Below are 22,518 nucleotides of genomic sequence, written 5' to 3' on the forward strand. Positions count from 1 at the left end.
ACCGTTTAAAAAAAAAAGTGCGAATAATTATCAGTCAGTCACGGAGATGCGAATATGCTATTGGTCGATTAAGGTCACCCGGTCTCATTCACGGAGATGCTATTGGCCGGCGTCACACGTCAATCACAGAAATGCCGATATGCTATTGGCCGAACGGAAGGAGAGAAAATTAGTGAAAAACGGAATGTTGTGAAGACTTTGCAAACTTTATCTGTTAGACATAGCTTCTAAAATTACTAGCAGCGGTAAAGAAAGAAATAAGAGGATGATGTTTTAGTATCTGCGTGATTTGCACCCTGACTGAAAGAGTTACTGTAACACTGTAAGACCAATAGCATATCTGCCGCCGTGTTAACTTTGAGCGTTGGACTCTGCCCCCTATGCTTACACCCAGCTCAAGTCTCGTCGTTTCAAAGGTAAAAGCTATTTATCCAATGTATTTATTATAAAATGCAAGTGTACAGCAGATTATGTCACTCAATTTTAATATATGTATACAGTGTGTCGTTTTTACCTAAGGCTTCTGCGCGCGATGCATATACGACATTCGAGACACGAGCGTAGCCGCTGAACGGATTAAGTTCGTAACCCGGGGGCCCACTGTATATTGTAAAATATATTATAATAAAGCTGAACACAACAGCTTCCGTTTTGGTCCCCTCAATATCCCAATCTTGAAAATTAAGATAAAATGTTACGCGCTTTTTCCCCCATTTGTTCATAAATATTTTGTTTAGAACATATAAAATTTACTATTTATAAATAATTTGATTAAAAAATGACTAAACGCAATAAATATTTCAATGAAACACATACTGTATATCCAATGGAAGAAAAATATCCCAATCAAAATATGTGATTGTCCAACTTCTTTTCAAGGAGTACAGTAAAGTGCAAAGAACCAAACAAGGAATTGCTTGAAATATGTCAATTTGCGCGGAATTGCTCAATAAAGCGGTTTCAAATTTTATGTTAAGAAGCCAGAATAAAATAACTCTTACTTGATATTTTAATTTCTCTGGTTGTATCTGTACAACTAAGAAAAAAAAACTGTCCTAAATACTTTGAAGTTGGGCCACTCACAGATTTATGACACAATACTATTCAACTTGCCATCTTCCCATATGATTCATCACAGACACAAATAGAATGAACAGACACCTCCTTATTAGCATTTTTATTTGGACTCTATGATGGACATTGCACATGAAAACTGTGTTTAAGGATTGGGAACGCGAAATAAATTGAAGGCTTCCTGAATGATTTTGCGCAAGGTCTCTCGCCCCGTCATACGGCGAGAGGTTGTCATTCATCACTTGAGACCGTGGCACAGTGTGATGGATGGCGGCCTGTCCCGAAACACACCATGGCACTTCATATTTCTGTCTTGACGTTTGTTTGTTTTTTTTCTTAAGGACAGTTCTCGTTGACTTTCATTTATTTAAATAAAAAAACAACAGACTTTGAAACGAGCACTAGAAGGTCTGCTATCAGACCTAAAGAATTCCAGTGTCCCAACTTGAAAAGACTCACGGCGCCCGTAGCAGCGAGATTAGCTCGGATTCTTTGGTAACGGGCGTCCGATTATTTTTTTTTCTACATTTCCTGTTTTCATTACACATTTGCTTCCAATAATTACATTCATAGACTATTCAATGGGCACGGGGGTCACAGTTAACGCTGAAAGCTAAAAAGTGGTGGACAGCACCGTACTGGTTACTACGGTACCAGTCAACAAACAATCCATACATTCTGTACAAGAATATACAACATAACCTTGGTGGTCATTCCAGTGCTAATAAGCTAACGTGGCAGACATGTTTGAATTGATCCTGTGCAGCATGTTAAACTTTGGTGAGTGAAATGCGCATTAACATGCGGCAACCCCCCCCCCCCCCCCCCCCCCCCCCCCTCAATGCTTTGCATTAGTTTACACACAATACAATGGAGAGTTCCAGATTGTCTCACTGTTTCAGCACATTACAATACATCGACGCATTGTTCTTCAAATGTGCTGGAGGACACACAGGATGCTCATACGACACTTAAAAAAAAAAAAAAATATATATATATATATATATATATATATATATATATATATATATATATATATCTCAGCTCACCGGTCGTTTCATTAGGTACACTTGCAGATTATTTTGATTTGATCCAATTCAAGTCATACAGTCATTTTGCAATAATTTTGTGGTTGTTATGGTATAGAATAGTGGTTCTCATTCGTTTTTTTCATAATGTACCCCTCGGTTATTTTTTTTTTTTTTTTTTTTCCTAACCAGCGCAAAGCATTTTTAGATGTGGAACAAAAAAAGAGCTAAAACAGAGCACTTTGCCGTCTGGGTCTGATTTATTGAATTTTGGAACTGCGTAGTGGAATTTTTTTGTGTATTTTATACATTGAATTCAGAAGATAGATTATCTTGTAAGATTCTTGGTTTTATTAATAACTCCGTATTCCCTCATCCATATCAAATTTAACAATAGTGGCAGGCGATGTTTTGCAAAAGTCACTATAACTTTTTAGTAAGCTGTTTCATGTGCCAATTATTTAGCTCTTAATTTGAAAAGAAAACTGTGCTAATCATGTCACAGCATTAAATATTTGCTTAGCTCACTTTTTTTTTTCGTTATTTGTGGAACCGCACAATTAATCAAGGTCACAATGTTGCTGATAAAGCTATTATTTTGATTTATTTTTTATTTTTTTTTATAAATCTCGTTATTTGTGGACCCTACCTCCACACACACACACGCGCACACATACACACACACACTTAATCAAGGTCATGATGTTGCTTGGAGAGCTCTTATTTTTAGGTCATACTTGGTCTAAAAATATGACAGCCCCTGATCAATTTCTACACCATTGGTTCTCAAACTCTTTTCATTGATGCAACCTTGTGAAATATCTTTTCATCCAAGTACTCCCCTTACCAGCAGAAAGCACTTTTTTATGGGAAACAAAAAAAGCCCTAAAACACAATTCTGTGCCATCTATGTTTGATTTAATAAACTTTGGAACAACATTTTCAGCGGTATTTCTAGGTGTATTTTATCCAACAACTCCTGAAAATAGATTGTGTACCATCTTCCGACTCATCCGCTGGAAAATTGTGTCATGAATCACGAAGAAGTCACTATAAAACACTAGCAATACAGTATATATATATATATATATATATATATATATATATATATATATATATCGTTTCATGTTTCAATTAATTTGCTCTTAATTTGAAATATATATATATATATATATATATATATATATATATATATATATATATATATATATATATATATATATATATGTATATATATCGCTTCATGCTCCAATTAATTTGCTCTTAATTTGAAAAAAATTGCAGTATTCTTGTCACGGCATTAAAAAGCATTAAATTCGATGTGCTAATCTGGCGCGTCCCATCAAGTGGATTGACCCACCTCCATTTGAGAACCACTGCTTTACACCATTACCACTGTGCATTATACCTAATTGTGGCCAGTGAGAAGTTGTAAAAGTAGGTTTGTACGTAATTCCAGTGCATACAAATGTGCAGAAATACTCAGTTACAAGAACAATCCAAGCAAATTATTGAACACAAAAAAAAAGTTAGGTCAGTCTTCTTCACTTTGGGGTGGCTTCGCTAACTCATGCAGTACTGCAGCGCCCCGCCCCCTTGCCATACGTGTCGTAATATTCCATTTGCGACAGTTTAGAAATGTCTGCCGCGTTGCTGTTGTTGATGTTTGCCCGGTTTTCCCTCTCGCTGAATTCAAAGCTCTCCTCCTCATAGTCCTCTTGTACTTCTGTAACTTGGGGAGGCTCTGAAGGAGGAAGCAGAGAAAAATCGGATTCAAGCCGCCCCGTCCTCAACAAGACCCCCGCGGCTATTTCCGAGAAGACGCCGGAGACAGCCGTGCGCGCGCGTCAGTATCGCTCGCCTCTCATCCGGACAGCCACGTCTAATCCAGAGGCTGCGATATTTGCTAAATACGCAGCGCGGGAATGACAGCCCAACATCAAAACGCACGGATGCTAGATTACGGTTCATGCCGAGTCAAAGTGCATTAGCGACAGACGCTGACGATAATGCCACAAGGAAATGCCGACGAATGTTTGACATGCTCCTATATCAGTGACCGAACTGGCACATAGGGCTTGAAAAGGGGCCTTGAGAAACCGGTTCATATCAATGATGAAATACCATATTGGGGTTCAAGAATCTCCTAAATTTATTTTGTGCCAGACTATTTTAGACCCTTGCCAAACCCAAGATAGAAAAATGAAAACAAAATGTATAAATAGGTATTTAATTAGACTAATATAATAACATGGACTCGTATTTAAAAATCAATCAAACAAAGAAAGATGTAAAAAAACGTTTTTGGCAGTGAAAGAGTTCATTGGACCCTCTACTTACAGATGCGCTGTCTAGAAAAATCCTGACAAAACAAAATTCCCTTTTTTTTTTTTTTTTTAATTTGGTTACCTTTTATTTTTACCTAATTTGGTTGTTTGTAGAATTTATGTAATCTCCACCCGAGACCCAACCTTTTCGTTTGTGTCCACTTCTCTCAGTAAGACTGCAAAGTTAACTGCATCCCACCCAAAGGCATGAGACAACATTGGAAAGGCCATGATGTCCTCTACTGAGCACACTAGGACTTATGAGAATCAAAATCAAATGTCCACTAGAATGGACGTAAATAAATAGATTTGGATTCAGGAGGACATAACACACATACCAAAGCACACAGTGGAATTTTTATTGGAGCTTTTTTTCTTTTCACTAATTTGCTCACGCACCTGGTTACGCTTTTTTATTTTTTGTAACAATGTAAAACAACGTTTTTCTGAGATTTTTAAATATATTGACATTTAATAATGTTTTATATTTTTTTTCATCGAAAACTATTATTATAATTCATTGAATTGTTTTTAAATTAACTAATTACAATAAAAATAATTAAATTACATTTTTAGATTAAATAATTTTAAATTATTAAAATAAATACAGAAATGATTTTTTTTCCTTTTTATTAAATCATGTTTAATCATCATATCTACAACAATTAAATACATTTATGTGAACCAGTTTGAGGCAATTAACCTTCATTTACCTTCATATTTGAGGAGAAAAAACACTTTCAAAAAGTAGCTGGGATTGATTGAAAAGATGAATAAATATGTCTTTGGGATTGAAATAGATGAAAAAAATGCTAATTGATTGCAGAAAATATTAGCAAACACATCTTTTTTTTTCTGTCTTTTGTGTCTATAAAAAAATAAGCGTAATTATCTTTGAGAATTATATTTCGTGTGATAATTTTATTTCAGGAATAATATTTGAAAAAAAAATATGTAAAAATGTAGCTGGGATTGAATGTCTGTACTCTGAAACGACGATTAAATGCGTCTTTGGGATTGAATGAGTTGAAAAAAAAATGCTAACCGATTAGCATACCGTGGCCCTCGATGGTGCCGTCCATGACGCCGTGTTTGACCTTCATGTGTCGACTGAGGTTGCCCTTCAGGTTGAACTTGCTGCTGCAGTACGGGCATTTGAAAGGCTTGCTGCCGGCATGGAGGTGCATGTGGCCCAGGAGGTTGTACATTCTGTTGAAGGACTTGCCGCACACCTGCAAGACCAGAGAGAGAACGCAGCCATTTTGGAACCGCCTTCCTTCCCGGTCCGCTTCGGTCCAAGCGGAGCGTGGCCCCACCTTGCATTTGAAGGGCTTCACAGGCAAGTGGACAATCATGTGCGTCTTAAGGGTCTGCTTCTGGACGAAGGTCTTGAAGCACACGTGGCACTGGAAGGGTCTCACGCTGGCATGGATTAACATGTGTCGCTTGAGGTTGGCCGACAAGGTGAACTCTCTGGAGCAGACTTCACACTTGAATTCTTTCATTCCCTAACAAAGGAGGAAAAGGAGGCCTGGCTGAGTATTGCACGTTGACACATTTCACAAGTGGAAAACTGAGTCCCCTCTTTACGGTACTTTCGCCGCTTTGCGACAGAAACAACTGTCATGACCCCAGGGGGTTGGCTGTATTTGTGTTGTTTGTTGTCTTCATCTGCAGGCGCTTTTAGGCAATTGCACTTATTTTCTGTTGCCGTCAATCTGCTTCCATGCAACGCGCCACTACACCGCTGGTCTGCTATTGGTCGGCGTCTCCTCACGGAGATGCTGGTCTGCTATTGGTCGGCCTCACTCGTTTCAAAATGTTGTATTGCGAGTGGTTACAAAACTGTATTTATAGTGCATTTTACTGCTTAATTCAAAGTTGGATGAGTTAGCCATGGCTCTCAAGATTGCTAGTGATGTTAAAGAGAGAAGTAAGAAGATGATTTATATGGAAACCAAGCTGGAGATAATCAAGAAATACGAACCTAGCCTAGCCTAGCTTTCCCTTACTAGGGAATATAGGCATAACAAGCGCCACTCAAAGGTAAATAAATCCTTTCTATATTACTTATTTATGATTTTCTGATTGTATACATGTATATTAGATATATGTAGCACTTACTATACTATTTTGGTATCAATTTTGAATATGTATGTACAATTTTGATATTTTTACCTGGGGTTCTAAACACATTAGCTATTTAACACAAGTTTGGATTGCCCGTCATGCGGTGAATTCACCTTACGAGCCCAACTATGGAACGGATTAATCTTGTAATACGGGGGCCCACTGTACATATGTACACAAACACACACACACGCGCGCACACACACAGTAATCATTAGTTGCAGCCAAAAAAGATTGATTTCAAACCCTAGCTACAAAGTAAGTTTTTTGCTTTCTTTTTTTTTTCCTGTTTCCCTTTTCAAGTTGCCGCTTTAATTCAATTTATTCTGTTATCAGAATTCACCAGATCTCTCAGCGGGATAATGATGACTTCATTGTGAGATAACGAGATAGTGAGAAAAAGGGCGATTCAATCGGACACAGAGCACTTTTGCACAGCTAATGAAAACAAATTCACATTCTCAAGTATTTTTTTTTTAAAACTATAAGCTTACTACACTTTTTTCCCCCCTAGATGGTGCTCTTGGTTTAAAGATAAACAGTAATGCAGAGAAAATAACATTTTGGTCTCTAGAGGTGTCAAAAATATTTGTGCTTCATGAAGCTTCGTTTGTCAATCACTAGTTTGAAAGTCTTGAAACAATACAAACTATTTGCCCTCTCATCTTTAAAGGGACAGTGTGTAAGATTTAGACCGTTTTTCATCAAAAAGGAATACATTTAATGATTTTTTTTAAAAATGTCAATACTTGCAAACGAATGTGTTCCCAATGACCAACAATATGTTTTAAATATAATCATAGGCCTAGTTATCATTAAGTGATATTACATGGGGGGTGGCACTTCTCCAGAGGCGGCCATGTTTGTTATAGCTATGGAAAATGGTAAATGCAGCACCTGCAGCACCTCCTGCTGGCCGTAATGAAAAACTGTCTAAATCTTACACACTATCCCTTTAAAAGAAAGTGTCATGTAGCAGTCAAAAAATATCTATTAACGTTATAAAATTGCTCATTTTTTTCATCTTCAAGAAATGACTTTTGAACATTTTTAAATTGGCCTTTGCCATCTTTCCATTTTTCCGCGTGGCCCTCAGATAAAAAAGTTCGGACAGCCCTAGCTTAACAGTTTGATATTCTGCCCATTAGTAGAATAAAATGGACTTCCTCCCTGAAGACGCATTTGAGTCTTATGAGAAAATTCGATGGTGGACTCGGTCAGCACCGACCCGTTCCACGCTCTACCGTCCGCGCATAAAATCCAGACTGCTTCCCGGGTGATGTCGTTACCTTGTGAGTGAGGGCGTGCTGTCGCAGGTGATGGATCTGGACGAACTCCATCCCGCACTCGGGGCAAACGTAAGGCCGTACGTTCTGATGTTTCATCAAATGGTTCTGCAGCTGGCTGCGGTACGCGAAGGATTTGTGGCATTCGGTGCACTGGTACGTGGTGGGGCCCTGATGGCTGCTCAGGTGGCGTTTCAGGTGGGCGTACGTGGGGAATTCCATCCCGCACTGGGTGCAGACGTGGCACTGCCCGTTTTCGTGTTTGCTCTCGTGGGTGCGCAGTTCGCTGGGGTAGGCGAAGCCGCGGCCGCAGAACCGACAGCTGTAGGGCTTGACGTCGGTGTGCTGCAGCATGTGCCGCTTCAAGTGGCTGGTCTGCGTGAAGGCCTTCTCGCAGACGGTGCACTTGTGAGGTCGCGTTCCCTGGTGGGTCAGCAGATGGGTTTGAAGGTGGCTGGGCTGTTTGAAGAGTTTCCCGCAGTGGATGCATTCGTGGGGCTTGATCCCGTTGTGGCCCAGGATGTGCGTGACCAGGTTGTACTTGGACGTGTACGACTTCTCGCACATTCGGCACTTCCATCGTTTCAGACCCTCGCCCACATCCACGCAGTAAGATTCGTCGATCTGTACGTTGATGTCCAGGCGGTCGATCTGCATCCTCCTGGCGAGGCCCTCGGGGTCCGACCACAGCATGGCCTGGCCGTTTTCCTCATACTCCCCCTGCAGGGCCGCGCCCGAAGACTCGAACGCCGCCTCGTTGGATTCGAAATATTTGGCGTCCGGAGGTTCGGCGGTATCTCCGCCCGTCTTAAGATTTAGGGCCTCCTCCTCCGGTTCTTCTACCGCTGACTCTTCCTGCTTCTGGTCTCTTATAACGCTCTCCTCTTGGTCCTGTCTCAGTGGTCCGCCATCTTGTGGTTCACTTGAAGCGTAGTTTGCACAGGCTTGCTCTTTTGGAGAGCTTTTCGGATCGGGAATAGGATCCCCTCGACGGTCGTTCTCGTGAACGCAAGTCGGAGACGTCTCGGACTCGATCAGTTCACCTTTAACCTGAGCTTGTGGACTTAAAGCTTTGGGCGGGTAAGCCGCGAACTCGCCGTCGCCCCTTGGTCTCTTGGCCCTCAGTCCGCGGGGGATTGGCCGAGCCCTCTCGAGCTGAGCCGCCGGGTCCCCGGCGGGCTCAGGGAGGTAGTCCCCGTTGGCCCCTATCAGCTGGTCCGCGTACTCGTACTCCATGGTTTCAGACTGTGGGGCCGGGCCCTCTTTGGACTCTCCTGTGTAAAAGCCATTCGGAGCAATCGTGGCGCCAAAAATTTCATTTTGGGAGATGAGTCCCAGAACTGCAGCCTGAGCCAACGATAGAACCACCACAGGTTCCGTCTGCGTGCCCGCATCCATTTGGCCTACGGTCACCTTTGGGTAAGCTCGCACCATTTGTCCGCTCTCCTCCTCCTGCGAGAAACAAACAGTTTGAATAAGGAAAACGGATACATCGAACAGTGCGCTGCTGTCTTACAGTTGTTACAAAACCTGATCTTACGCAATAGTTCCACCCTGACACTCATTTCCCCTTTTTAGACTCACGGTTTTGGTAACAGTTCTATGAAAGGGATATTTAGTCATTTTCAACAGTCAAAAATGTACTCATTTGTTTCAAGTTCATTTCCATGAAATTATTTTTCGGTACAAGCTATATCTTTAAAAACATATTTTTGTTCACTTTCTGTCGACAAATGACAACGCGGCTCACCTGTTTCCTGGTTTTGGTCATGTGACACAAGCTGAGTCATGATTAGTACCTTAGCATGAGTACCTGTGATGTCGTTTTCCCCTATGGTTTTAGACGGTAAATAATACAAATAAAAGTAATTGAAATGTTAAACTTTCATATACAGTAAATGTGTTTTCATTTCAAACAAAAATAAAAGGTGCAGCGAGTTTTCAAGGTCCTCAGCATATCCTATAAAGTTAACTGAAAATTGTTTCTTGAAATTACAAGTTTTAAATTGATTTTCAGCGGCCATCAGATATTTAAAAAAAAACATACACTAATATTTATCGAATTACCGAACATCTGCGCCAATGATCGTCTGTCCTGAATTACCACAATTACCCAAATATGAAATGGACTTTTTTTCCCCAAAATGAAGACCAAAATATGGGTGGGTAACGGTAAAGCTTTGTTCGATTGTCAGTGGTTACTAAAGCGTAATTATAGTGCATTTTTCCTGCTTAATTCAAAGTTGAATTGATTAGCCATGGCTCCCAAGATTGCCAGTGATGTTAAAGAAAGAAGCAAGAAGATGATTTATAAGGAAACCAAGCTGGAGATAATCAAGAAATACGAAGCTAGCTTAGCCTAGCCTAGCCTAGCCTTACTAGGGAATAAGGGCATAACAAGAGCCACTCAAAGGTAAATAAATCCTTTCTATCTTTTTTATTTATGAGGTTTTCTGATTGTATACATGTATATTATATATATGTAGCACTTACTATACTATTTTGGAAACAATTTTTAATATGTATGTACAATTTTGATGTTTTTACCTGGGGTTCTAAACGCATTATAGGTTTGGATTGCCCGCCATGCGGCGAATTCGTTTTACGAGCCCAACCGCGGATTCATCTCGTAACACGGGGGCCCACTGTATTTATGTATGAAAAATGATTTTAGCAGATTAAGTAGAAAAGTAGACAATTCCTCTATCACAACAGTTTAGCTTTGTTTCTTCGCTTTGAATCCACAAAACATGAGACGTAGATAAAACGAAAGAAATGCGTAACGCTCCACTTCCTTCCTCGAAGTGCTGTAGAAAAAATAAAGAACACAAGAAGGGATGCGAGTCCGGCCAGGAAGTCGACTTCCGTGGACTGTCCCGGGACTTCCTGTGGGATCTCTGAGCCGGCCCGAAAGTCCTCAGGCGGACTCTCTGGAGTTATGGAGTCCCATTCAGGCACAGTCAAAAGCAGCTTTGCTTTTCACTCAGCGTGGAGGACTTCATATTGCCTGCTGCCTTAATGAGGTGATATATAGCAGCAGGCAGTCTCATATCCATAAGAGACATTTGATTGAGCCCCGAGCTCATTCCGTATTCCTGCCTGATGCGTAACTCTCTGGGAAATTATTGCGCCGTTCCAGAGGGTTGCGGACGCCAAATCCAAATGTATGCAATGGATGAGCTACAAAGTATAGGCCAGTGGTTCTCAACCGTTTTTCGGTGATTTTTGCTGTGAAGTATTTCTTCACCCAAGTACCCCCTGACCGTTGCAAAGTATTGTGAGAAAATCAGAAAAAGGCGTAAAACTTTGGAGCTATATTTGTGGTGGTATGTCTTAGTGCATGTTGTTCCGCAACTCCAGGAGAAGGATTGTGTAAAAACATTTGTTTTATTTCCGGCTATTCAGCTGGGAAAACGGCATCGCTAACATAATAAAAAATATAACGAAATTTGGCAAAACATTGTTACATGTTCCAATTAAATTGCTCTTAATTTGAAAAGAGAAATTTACTGTTCCTGTTACGGCATTAAAAATGATTGAATTAGAATCAAGCCTTTTTTTTTTCTTTAAATCTGATGGCTGATGACACCAATTTACCCCTTGTGCAGTATTTTGTCCAATATTTTGACCTCAAAACGGTCAAAAAACTGCACAACCATTGTGCAGTATTTTGACGATTTTTGGGTCATTTTCTTCCACATCCTTCTCGCTGTATTTTCGCCAAGGGATGGCACACTCCCGGTAGTGTGATAACTAAGTGGTCGTGGCATGTTGAGCCCTTGACGTGTTGTCGCCATCTGGGTGAAATTTCAGCTTCTTTCAACACCTTCCCTTTTGATGTGAAATGCCTTTGATGCAAAGCCCAAACGATTAGACACAATACCCAAACATGGCCCAAAATGTCTCGTAGTAAGACATAACCCTTGTGCAGTACTTTTACAATGTTTTTTTTTTTTTGGGGGGGGGTCAAAGCATTCTTGCAGTATTTTCGCTAAGGGATTGCACACTCCTGGTAGTGCGATAACTAAGTGGTCATGCCATGTTCAACTATTGACTTGTTGTCGCCATCAGGGTGAAATTTCAGCTCCCCAGTGCCTTCTTTCAATGTCTTCCCTCTGATGTGAAAAGCCTTTGTTGCAAAGTTCAACGTATTGGACCAAATAGTGCGGTTTAAAAAGGGTTAAAATCACAAGTATCCCCTGAAGTGCCTCGTTGTACCCCTGGGGTACATGTACCCCCATTTGAGAACTGCTGTCGCTCTCAGGAGTGTTTTCGCTATATCTACTTTTGATTGGCGCGTAAATGTGTGGCAGCGAGCGCCGATCCTTAGTTTTCTCCATTCTTATTACGGACATTGAAGAGTTTTTTGGGGCCGGCGCTGAAAAAGAAAAATGAATGAAAGCCAAATAGTGGCCGGCCGCAGAGAGAGAGGACCTGGATGCCCTGATAAGCACGTCATTTATAATTACTGTTTTTAAAGTCGTCAGACGGAGACAGATTGTGCGTGTTTGTGTGTGAAAGAAAAGGAAAGAGTGAACCGGGTGTGTGTTTGAAAAGCGTGTGTGAGTGAGAAAGAAAAGGGAGGGAAGGAGAAAGGGCTGTGGGCGGGGGAGGGAGGGAGGGAGGGAGGGAGGGATGTAGTCAGACGAAGAGAGAAATGAGATGGAGGGGCTGAAAGATAAAGAAAGAGGGGAGAGGAGGGAAGGGGAAGCATGTGAGAGGTGGCAAGACAGAAAGGAAAGGGAAAAGGGGGGAGGAGGGGGTGAGGAGGGCAAGCCGGGGGAGACGGAGTGAGCGAGAAAGAAGAGAAAGCTGAGCGTCATGAAAGGCTGACAAAAATGAAAGAGAAACAGACAAACGACGAGGCGGAGGAGGGAGGACGGCTCGGTAATTGCGCACTTTTAAAGTTGCCGGCGGAAAAGACAAAAATCGTCGCGCGAAAAAAAAAAAAGTACACAAGAGTGTAAAGGTCGAGCCGCGAAACAAGCCCGTCCGCTCACTTCTCCTTGAAATCATCTAAAAGTTGCGATAGGAACTCACCACATTGTTCCTGGAGTGATGCTTGAGGTGTTTGAGGGATCTCATCCTTCAGGAGAACTGAGTGGAGTAAAACAATCCGCCTCCTATTTATATCCGCGGCCGAGCGGGGCGGTCCCACGGCTCATCCTCCTCCTACTGTTGCTGTTATCAGAACTGACTGTGCCTACTCCCCACCCCCCCCACCCCCTCCTCCCCCCCGCCCCATCAGCCCTACACACACACAGCATCACCCCATTTCTTTCTCTTCCTCCCACCCTCTCCTTCCCGTCTCACTTCTCTTTCTCTCCTCTCCCTTTACAAACACATACACACACATCTTATCTCCCTCCCTCACCACATACAATCCACCATGACCCTTCAACACACACGAAAACACACACATACACACTCTATCTTGACTTGATCACACTTAATACAGTGGCGCCTTGAGATACGACTTTCTTCCGTTCCGTCACCACGCGCGCACCTCAGATCATATTTTCCCCGTTGGAATGAATGGAAGTGGCACGGATTCATTCTCGCTAGACCCACCTCAAAAAGCAACCATTTTAAGTTTAGGTTTTCTTTAAAAAGTAGCAATAGCACTCCTCAATATTGTAGCTCATCAAGGCAGACCCTAATAACAATATTACTATATAACAATATAACAATATTAAATAGGATGAAAAGGTTTTGCAGTATTCCTACTGATATACTAATATATATATATATATATATATATATATATATATATATATATATATATATATATATATATATATATATATATATATATATATATATATAATATAAAAGGTAAAGCCATTTTTATGTCTGTGAGAATTCTTCCATTATCAGTTTCAATGTGTTGCCTCACCGTTTGTGTTCAAAGTGGTCCTAATCTACGCTAGCTGTTAGCATGCCAACAACATTTTCGATTGACTTTTAGCACTAAGCTAAATGCGCATTTCAAAAGGAAAAGCTATAAGTGTCGTTACTTTTTTAGTTTCATGTAGAGTTTGTTAGTTTGACTGGGAGTAACATTAAACAGCTTAAAGCTTTTTCTTCAATATTTGCTCCGTTCTCGCTTAACGCCGTACCAAAAGTGGTCGTGCCAAAAGTTTGCGTTCTTGGAAAAACTCAACGCAAAGAAAAAAATGATAGGCTGAAGGACAGCTCGTATCTTGAAAAAAAAAACAAAAAAACAACCTCTTATAGTGGGCCCCTGTTATCTCAAGGCCCCCCTGTATTTCGCACATCATTCTCTTGTCTGAGCACTCTCAAAGGCCAATCAGAAGTCCCTTTGCTAAGTTGCTCACAAATGTGTGTGCGCGCACTTTGTCCAACGTGCACACACAACGTTGCCTCCCCAGTGATGGCAGATGCGTCCCTCAATAGCAAAACAGCCGGCTGACATTTGAACTTTTCTGCACAGTATGTCAAATTTCACCAATCACGCCGCACAACTAATTAACTATCGAAAGTGTGTACAGTGCGAGAAAAAATGAGATGTAAGGGTGACAAAAGGAGAAAGAAAGGAGAGCAAAGCATAAGGAGGGAGGGAGGCGTGTAGGGAGAAAGAATAAGGAAGAAAGAAGCAGAAGCTGGTGGGGGGGGGGCTGAGTGGAGGAAGAAGAAGAAGGAGGAGGAGGGGGGGTGCATGAAAGACAGAAAGAAAAAGGATAGAGAGGAAAGAGAGCCGTGTGGGGGAGGGAAAGAGAGAATGCAGCAAAAAAAAGAGGTGTATGAAAGGAAAGGAGGGAATGGGTGTTGGTGGTCATGTGGGGAAAAGAAAGGAAAAAAGAAAAATGAGGGGGAGGCATGAGACAATGCCCAGAAAGAAGGAGAGAAGAATAAAAAAAAAGGGGGGATGGTGAGGTGTGAAAATAAAAAAAAGACGAGTCCATCAAGAAGAAGGAGTGTAAGGCTGCGGAATGAGTGAGAGGGAGAGGCAGTGGAGATGGTGTTGGGGGGGGGGGGGGGGGGGGGGTAGTTTGAGAGCAAAGGGAACAGCGAGAGGAAAGGAGATAGAGACCAAGAGAGTGAGGGGAAAAGGGAAGACATTAACTATTGAACTTCCAGATTCTCTTGCAGGCAGCCTTGTGGAACACTGCCGTACCTGTGGGGGTGAGGGAGGCCGTGCGGTGGGTGGGGGGGGGGCAGCCAAGTTCAGATAGCGAGCGGCCCTTCTGGGGTCAGACGCATCCTCATAATTAGACAGTCCTCTCCGTCTAAGTGCGTCAGACACCCGCGAGTCCGAAAACAAGAGAAAAATGAGTGACGTGCCTGCACAGGTGCGCGTTTGCTTATGTGTGCGCGCGCGTGGACAAATGGCCAGTACTGTGCATAAACATTCCCCACTAAATAACAGGAAAGGGCAAACCTTGAAAACCTTGATCAATCATCAGCGGCTGGGAGTGCCGCGAGAATGAAAAAGATAGAGAGAAAGGGGAGTGGATGGGGGGGAGGAGGGAGAGATAGGGAAGGAGAGTGAGTGCAAGGGAGGGAAGGAGTGGATGTGTGTGTGTGTGTGTGTGTGTGTGGGGAGGGGGGGTGGTAGATAGCAGGAAGTCGAGGGAGAGAAAATAGAAGGAGAGCGAGGGAAGAAACAAAGAGATAAGAGGCTGAAAGACAAAGAAAGCACAGGGAAGAAACAACAAGGGACACGTACATAAAACAACACAGAGCTAGCCTATGGGGAAAAGGAAAAAGACACAGACAACAAAAGTTTGAGGAAGAAGAAAAACACTGGCGCCGGTCCAGGCCAGAATTCTTACGGCGGTACAACCTGCTTGCTTGGCCGCTGACTTTGGCTAGCTGAAACTAACGCCTCTTTCCCACCTAGCATTGTATTTAAGTTTTAGTCACTATGCAAATTTCCATCCGTAAATTTTCTATATCGTGGTTCTCAGATGTGTACGTGAAGGCCCTTCAGGGAGTATGTGAGATTTTATCGGGATTTGTTATCAACAAGTCTAATTTAATGATTTTTATTGCCGTAACAGAAGGAGTATAGTTTTCTTTTCAGATTGAAAGCAAATTACATGGAACAAGCAGCAAGTTAGTGCCATCAACAAGCCTAGTTTAATGATTTTATTGCCATAACAGAAGGAGTATATTTTTCTTTTCAAATCGAAAGCAAATTACATGGAACAAGCCACAAGTTAGTGCCATCAACAAGCCTAATTGAATGATTTTATTGCCATAACAGAAGGAGTATGTTTTTCTTTTCAAATTGAAAGCAATTTACATGGAACAAGCAGCAGATTAGTGCCATCAACAAGCCTAATTTAATGATTTTATTGCCATAACAGAAGGAGTATATTTTTCTTTTCAAATTGAAAGCAAATTACATAGAACAAGCAGCAAGTTAGTGCCATTAACAAGCCTAATTTAATGATTTCATTGCCATAACAGAAGGAATATATTTTTCTTTTCAAATTGAAAGCAAATTACATGGAACAGGCAGCAAGTTAGTGCCATCAACAAGCCTAATTTAATGATTTTATTGCCATAACAGAAGGAGTATGTTTTTCTTTTCAAATTGAAAGCAAATTACATGGAACAAGCTGCAAGTTAGTGCCATCAACAAGCCTAATTTAATGATTTTATTGCCATAACAGAAGGAGTATGTTTTTCTTTTCAAATCGAAAGCAAATTACATGGAACAAGCAGCAAGTTAGTGCCAAATTGCACTATAATGACCAGAGGTGCACATAAGTGGTACGGAGGTACGTGTGCGAGACAAAATCACCTGATGCTTAACGTCGCGTGCCCTTACTACTTTCATCCACGACAAACGACGTTATTGCTAACAAACAAGCTGCTCATCAAAGATGAAATTCGCCCTCACATATCTGTACATAATCTTACACAAAATTTGTCACGCGTGCGCAAGATAACAAAACAAAACGTGGCATACAGAATGTTAGGAATTTTTTTTTCTAATCCCAAAGCATTATAATATTAACAGTGATCTTTGCTATACAAACAAAAGGTCACAAAAATACACAAAAATCTCATTTGTTGCACAAAAAAGCTTAATTAATAAATGGTAGTAGAATAGTTTTCATAACAAGCAGTGTTCGTAAGGAGAAGTACCACTGTTTTATGTTTTCTGAAATAATTAAAAAATGACCTAGCAATAATACTACATGGGCAAAGGATTTTATTGCATATGCAAATTTATTTGACGTGTTTTAACAACAAATTCCTAAAAAAAAGATTTTGTAGATTGCAATGGTTTGTGAGAGAAAATTAAAAAAAAAATGCAAGCACATTTAAATGTTGTATTCTCATTGTGTTGACTTGGGCAATCGTGCTAGCAGGCTAATGCTATTCAGACTAAGCTATTGGAAACAAATTATTCCAGATTCCTATCTGTGGAACTTACTGAATACTTTTATTAACTTAAATGAAGAAAAAAAAAAAAGATATTTGCAATAAAATCAATCACACTGTTTACAGTAGTCAAGTTTTGAACTTTTATTTCTAAATTGAGGCACCCTGTGATTTGTATTTTTTTATTTTTAAAACTGCATCACAAATAAAATGTATGATTTTTTTATAAGCACTCACCGTTCTCTTGTTTGCCTGCATCCCTGCGTCCTATACGCATCATTTTTGACAGGGACGCATACTTTCAAATCAACCTTTTTTTTTTTTACATCAAAATATGAATCATCATCCATCTACTGTTTAATTCGGCAAAACCTGACCCCTTGCGAACATTTTTGACAACTTTACTCACCGTGTTTTTGTCGCCGTATTTTTTATATATCGCAGGTCTCGTTTTTACCTGACATTTTGTTGTCGTGAGATTTCGTCTACAGCATCTCGCTAGCGGGGAAAAATACCTCCTAAAAGGTCTATTTTTAGGCCTGAAACAATGTCAACTTTTTCAGTATCTGTGACAAATTTTACCAATCAGGTAACAATGAGCAAGAACGTTAAGAAGCGAAAACCAAACGCTTTGGAAGCTCGAGAGGAGGAACAAAACAGACATGTTGAAATTTAACAAATGAAAACCCAAAGTAAAAATTGGACTTTTCTACCATAAAAGTTATAGCTTGCGAAATTAAGCTGCTGACAGATGGTACAGGAAGGTTCTTTCTATTATTTAAATCCATTTTTGTTTTTCGCTCACATTTAGCAAGTGCAGTTGAGAATTCCTTTGCCTTTTTTGCTGCGCAATTTTTGGGACTCTATTTATGCTGGGCTCCATAGCATTTCAATATTGCGAATCCTGTGGACCCCAAATTTTCCCAAACGGCGTTTTAGAGAACAACCTCCCTGACAGAAGGTTCCACGCGTTTGTCGTCGGGTATTCGAAATGTTCAGTAAAGATAACAACGCTCGGTTTTCTCGATATTGTCCGGGAGTGCATTGTGACAAATCTGCATGATACGGTTGAAGAACTGCGAGCGTATTTGTCACTGCGCTTGTTTTTTTTTTTTTTGAAATGTTACATATCTTCAGCTTCTTCCAGCACAGTGTGTGCTTGTGCGTGTTGTACGTGTGTCTTTCTACGCGAGGTGATGGTGATAATTCAACATCTTTTCACAGTCGGGCGTGCTGGTAGCAGTGTGGGCTTGTGTTTAGCGTTGTTATGGCTACGGAGCTCAGGTGAGTGTTTTCTTATGATCACAGAGAAAGAGAACGAGAGGGAGAGAAGCGAGGTGTGGGTGAGTTTGAACTTTGAGTAATTGAGCCAGTGGCTTGGCTTGACCATCAAAGCATATGGAAGACATTAAAAGCAGGGTTCGCTTAGCCTTCGCGCATTTTGGGGGGAATTTTTATCTCCGGCCCGAAACGTGTCCAATAAAAGCACGGGCGTGAGGTCACAGCCTGATTCGCGCAGCAATTTATAGCTCGGAAAGATTTTCTCACAGGTGTGTTTAAAATGTTTGCTTATCATTGAGGAATGGAGCGAAAACAATGGCTCGCCTGCTAGGAGACGCCGTCGCGATATGTTTTTTTGCCTTCGAATATATCTCAGTCTGAGGTACAGAAAATCAAAAACAAAACTTTGAATTGGACAAGCGGTGTCCAAACTGCGGCGTGGGAGCAACTTGCGGACCGACATCCGCTTTTTAGCGGTCCGTGGCGTATCCTAAGAATAGATTTTTGGCATGGCAAAATGCTTCAAAATTAACAAAAAATGATGGTATCGTTAAAAGACTTAAAAAACAACAACAAATTTGCCTTATTATCGTTAACAGAAATCTGACGTAGCAATTTTTCTTTTAGGTAACTACATTATATAGACAAACTGTAATTTGATTCATTGGTTTTTATCATGTTTGGTATGTTTAAATGAAAAGGAATAGGAATAGGAATAGGAAAAGGAATATAAAAGATAAAAAAAAAAAAAAGAATTGGACAAGGGGTGTCCAAACTGCGGCGTGGGAGCAACTTGCGGACCGACATCCACTTTTTAGCGGTCCGTGGCATATCCTAAAAATACATTTTTGACATGGCAAAATGCTTCAAAGTTAACAAAAAATGATGGTATCGTTAAAAGACTTAAAAAACAACAACAAATTTGCCTTATTATCGTTAACAGAAATCTGACGTAGCAGTTTTTCTTTTAGGTAACAACATTATATAGACAAACTGTAATTTGATTCATTGGTTTTTATCATGTTTGGTATGTTTAAATGAAAAGGAATATAAAAGATAAAAAAAAAAAAAAAGAATTGGACAAGTGGTGTCCAAACTGCGGCGTGGGAGCAACTTGCGGACCGACATCCACTTTTTAGCGGTCTGCGGCGTATCCTAAAAATAGATTTTTGGCATGGCAAAATGCTTCAAAATTAACAAAAAATGATGGTATCGTTAAAAGACTTAAAAAACAACAACAAATTTGCCTTATTATCGTTAACAGAAATCTGACGTAGCAGTTTTTCTTTTAGGTAACTACATTATATAGACAAACTGTAATTTGATTCATTGGTTTTTATCATGTTTGGTATGTTTAAATGAAAAGGAATACAAAAGATAAAAAAAAAAAAAAGAATTGGACAAGTGGTGTCCAAACTGCGGCGTGGGAGCAAATTGCGGACCGACATCCACTTTTTAGCGGTCCGTGGCATATCCCAAAAATACATTTTTGACATGGCAAAATGCTTCAAAATTAACAAAAAATGATGGTATCGTTAAAAGACTTTAAAAAATAAAAACAAATTTGCCTTATTATCGTTCACAGAAATCTTTGACGTAGCAGTTTTTCTTTTAGGTAACTACATTATATAGACAAACTGTAATTTGATTCATTGGTTTTTATCATGTTTGGTATGTTTAAATGAAAAGGAATAGGAATAGGAATAGGAAAAGGAATATAAAAGATAAAAAAAAAAAAAAGAATTGGACAAGGGGTGTCCAAACTGCGGCGTGGGAGCAACTTGCGGACCAACATCCACTTTTTAGCAGTCCGTGGCATATCCTAAAAATACATTTTTGACATGGCAAAATGCTTCAAAGTTAACAAAAAATGATGGTATCATTAAAAGACTTTGAAAAATAAAAACAAATTTGCCTTATTATCGTTCACAGAAATCTTTGACGAGCAGTTTTTCTTTTAGGTAACTATATTACAGTATATAGACAAACTGTAATTTGATTCATTGATTTTTATCATGATTGGTATGTTAAAATGAAAAGGAATTTAAAAGATAAAAAAAACAAAAACAATGAATTGGACGAATGGTGTCCAAACTGCGGGCCAGGGGCCGCTTGTGGCCCGCCATCCACATTTTAGCGGTCCGTGGCATATCCTAAAAATAGATTTTAGTCATAGCACATTGCTTCAAAAGTAACAAAATTGATGGTAGCATTAAAAGACATTAAACAAATTGTCTTGTTATCATAGCATTTTTTGTAGATAACTACATTATGTATAGACAATGTAATTTGATTGATTCATTGATTTTCATCATCTTTAGTATGTTTAACAGGGATTTATTACATTAATTTTCCTGTGATTTTTGCAACATTCAGTTGTGCGGCGGTTGAAGTATGTCAGCAAACAGAAAATTCTTTATTGACTTGTGGTCCACCTCTAGACAGTAGGTGGCAGTAGAGACCACTTCATGGCTATGTCTCAAAGTGTCATCGTCGCGTCCCGGACTACAAAGACAGTTTTTTGTGTGGATAAAACTCATGCCACTGAACAATTTGAGTGATCGAAGGGAAAAAAATATTCATAAATAACTTTATTCACCGCACATTTAAAAACATTTCAAAATAATGAAAAAAATGCAATGTGTGTAGTTTGTGCCGTGCGTGCAAAGTGTTAAACGAAATGTTCAAATACGCAATTGCCGAGCAATATAAATGGCCGTATCTTAAAAAACTCAAAATTTAGTCCCTCTTTAAAAAGAAGGAAAAAAAAAACAGCTCCCCGCTACTTCCATTCACAGAAGAAGGTCCGAGTGGCCCCCTTTTCACGAGCTCAAACCCGAAAGCTCGATTCTTGAACGATCGTCAACTGGAATCAAAACAGGCTCACTTGAATTGGTTGCGCGCTCGCTTCAAAATAAAATCACCCCCAAAAAACCGCCTTAGTTTTAATCAACGACGCTTCCCTCGCTCCTCAATTTATAACACGAGGCGAGCACACTTAGAAAGCAAAGTCTAGCCTTGTAAACAAACAATCATCTCTCATCTCCAGTCCCGTTCTTTCGCCTTTTTCAATAACCTGCCCTTCCATCACATTCTTACAGACCAAAAGACCTCAAAGAAATACCGATAAAAAAATCCAAATAAAAGACAACCCTCCCTCCATTAAGGCCCTAAATACAAAGACGGAATATTAGCGATGAAAAAGCTCTGCTTGGAGACAACGTTGGAGAAAGGACTGCGAGGAGGAAGAAAAAAAAAGAAGAAGAATCACTGAATATAAAGGAGGAAAGACAGAGTTGAGGGAGGAGAGGAGAAGAGCATTCAGCAAGGAGGATATAAAAGGAATGGGTGTGGGGGTGCGGAGAGGGGGAGACACGGCTATGGAAGGAAGCGGAGAAAGAGAAGGGAGAGAGCGAGAAATAGATGGAGAGAGAGAGAGAGATCAAGAGCAAAAAAAAAAAGGAGGGGGAGTGAGTGAGTGAGTGAGAGGACGAAAGAGAAAAACAGGAGGAGGAAGGGAGGAGGGGGGAAGGAGGGATAGTCACAAGAGACTCAAAAACCACAGGATAAAAAACCCCTCTGTCTGTATCCAACTTGCTATGGAGATGTACAAATAGCAAATCTTCATATACTGAATGGGGGGGGGGGTGAATATAGTCACCTGGAACACGTTGTTACACCGGCAAATAACTTAATTCAATAAGTGGATAATGGAAGACTCGTCTTCCGCAGGTGGTCTAGTACCTTTTTTGGACTCCTGCTCTATTCGCCACTTAGATGATTAACAGACTAGAGAAACCTTCCATGGTCCTTCCGATGAAAAAATAAACAGGAGTCTATACTACAGTTTTACCTCAAAACATCTTCCGCCATTGAAATGAGTTGAGATGCACTTAATCCGTTCCGGCAGAGTTGACCCCCGCGTTACGGCGTCCCCAGCTTACATTTTTTTCATGTTACGAAGTGGAATACGAAGTTTTCTCATCCCCTTTTTACGGCGTTTTTCCCACCGGCATCAACAACAATTACAAA

General features: G+C 40.4%; 1 protein-coding gene across 2 annotated transcripts; it reads right to left on the reverse strand.

The window, feature by feature from the left end:
* Positions 1–3,331: 3,331 nt before the first annotated feature.
* Positions 3,332–12,930, reverse strand: znf710a (zinc finger protein 710a). 2 transcript variants are annotated; one of them, XM_088416175.1, is made up of 5 exons: positions 12,886–12,930; positions 7,849–9,297; positions 5,746–5,937; positions 5,487–5,661; positions 3,332–3,846 (listed from the first exon to the last, which is right to left on the reverse strand). In XM_088416175.1, exons 1-5 carry the CDS (start codon positions 12,928–12,930, stop codon positions 3,671–3,673), a joined length of 2,037 nt encoding a protein of 678 aa, XP_088272301.1. In that variant the 3' UTR covers positions 3,332–3,670. The 2 variants fall into 2 exon arrangements, with proteins under 2 accessions (XP_088272301.1, XP_088272300.1); XM_088416174.1 differs by having other exon boundaries at positions 5,475–5,661.
* Positions 12,931–22,518: the final 9,588 nt, after the last annotated feature.

The sequence above is a fragment of the Hippichthys cyanospilos genome, chromosome 6 (assembly GCF_059441005.1).
Source record: "Hippichthys cyanospilos isolate Australia breed blue-spotted pipefish chromosome 6, RoL_Hcya_1.0, whole genome shotgun sequence".
NCBI lineage: Eukaryota > Metazoa > Chordata > Actinopteri > Syngnathiformes > Syngnathidae > Hippichthys > Hippichthys cyanospilos.

Bases quoted from the DNA above. Each gene is read 5' to 3' on its own strand.
- znf710a (XM_088416174.1), bottom strand. From the start codon at position 12,930: ATGAGATCCCTCAAACACCTCAAGCATCACTCCAGGAACAATGTG. The intron at 5,662-5,745 runs GTGGGGCCACGC...CTGGTCTTGCAG, and splicing joins TGAAGCCCTTCAAATGCAAG to GTGTGCGGCAAGTCCTTCAA. The intron at 3,847-5,474 runs GTTAGCATTTTT...TTCCTCCTTCAG, and splicing joins GGGCCACGGTATGCTAATCG to AGCCTCCCCAAGTTACAGAA.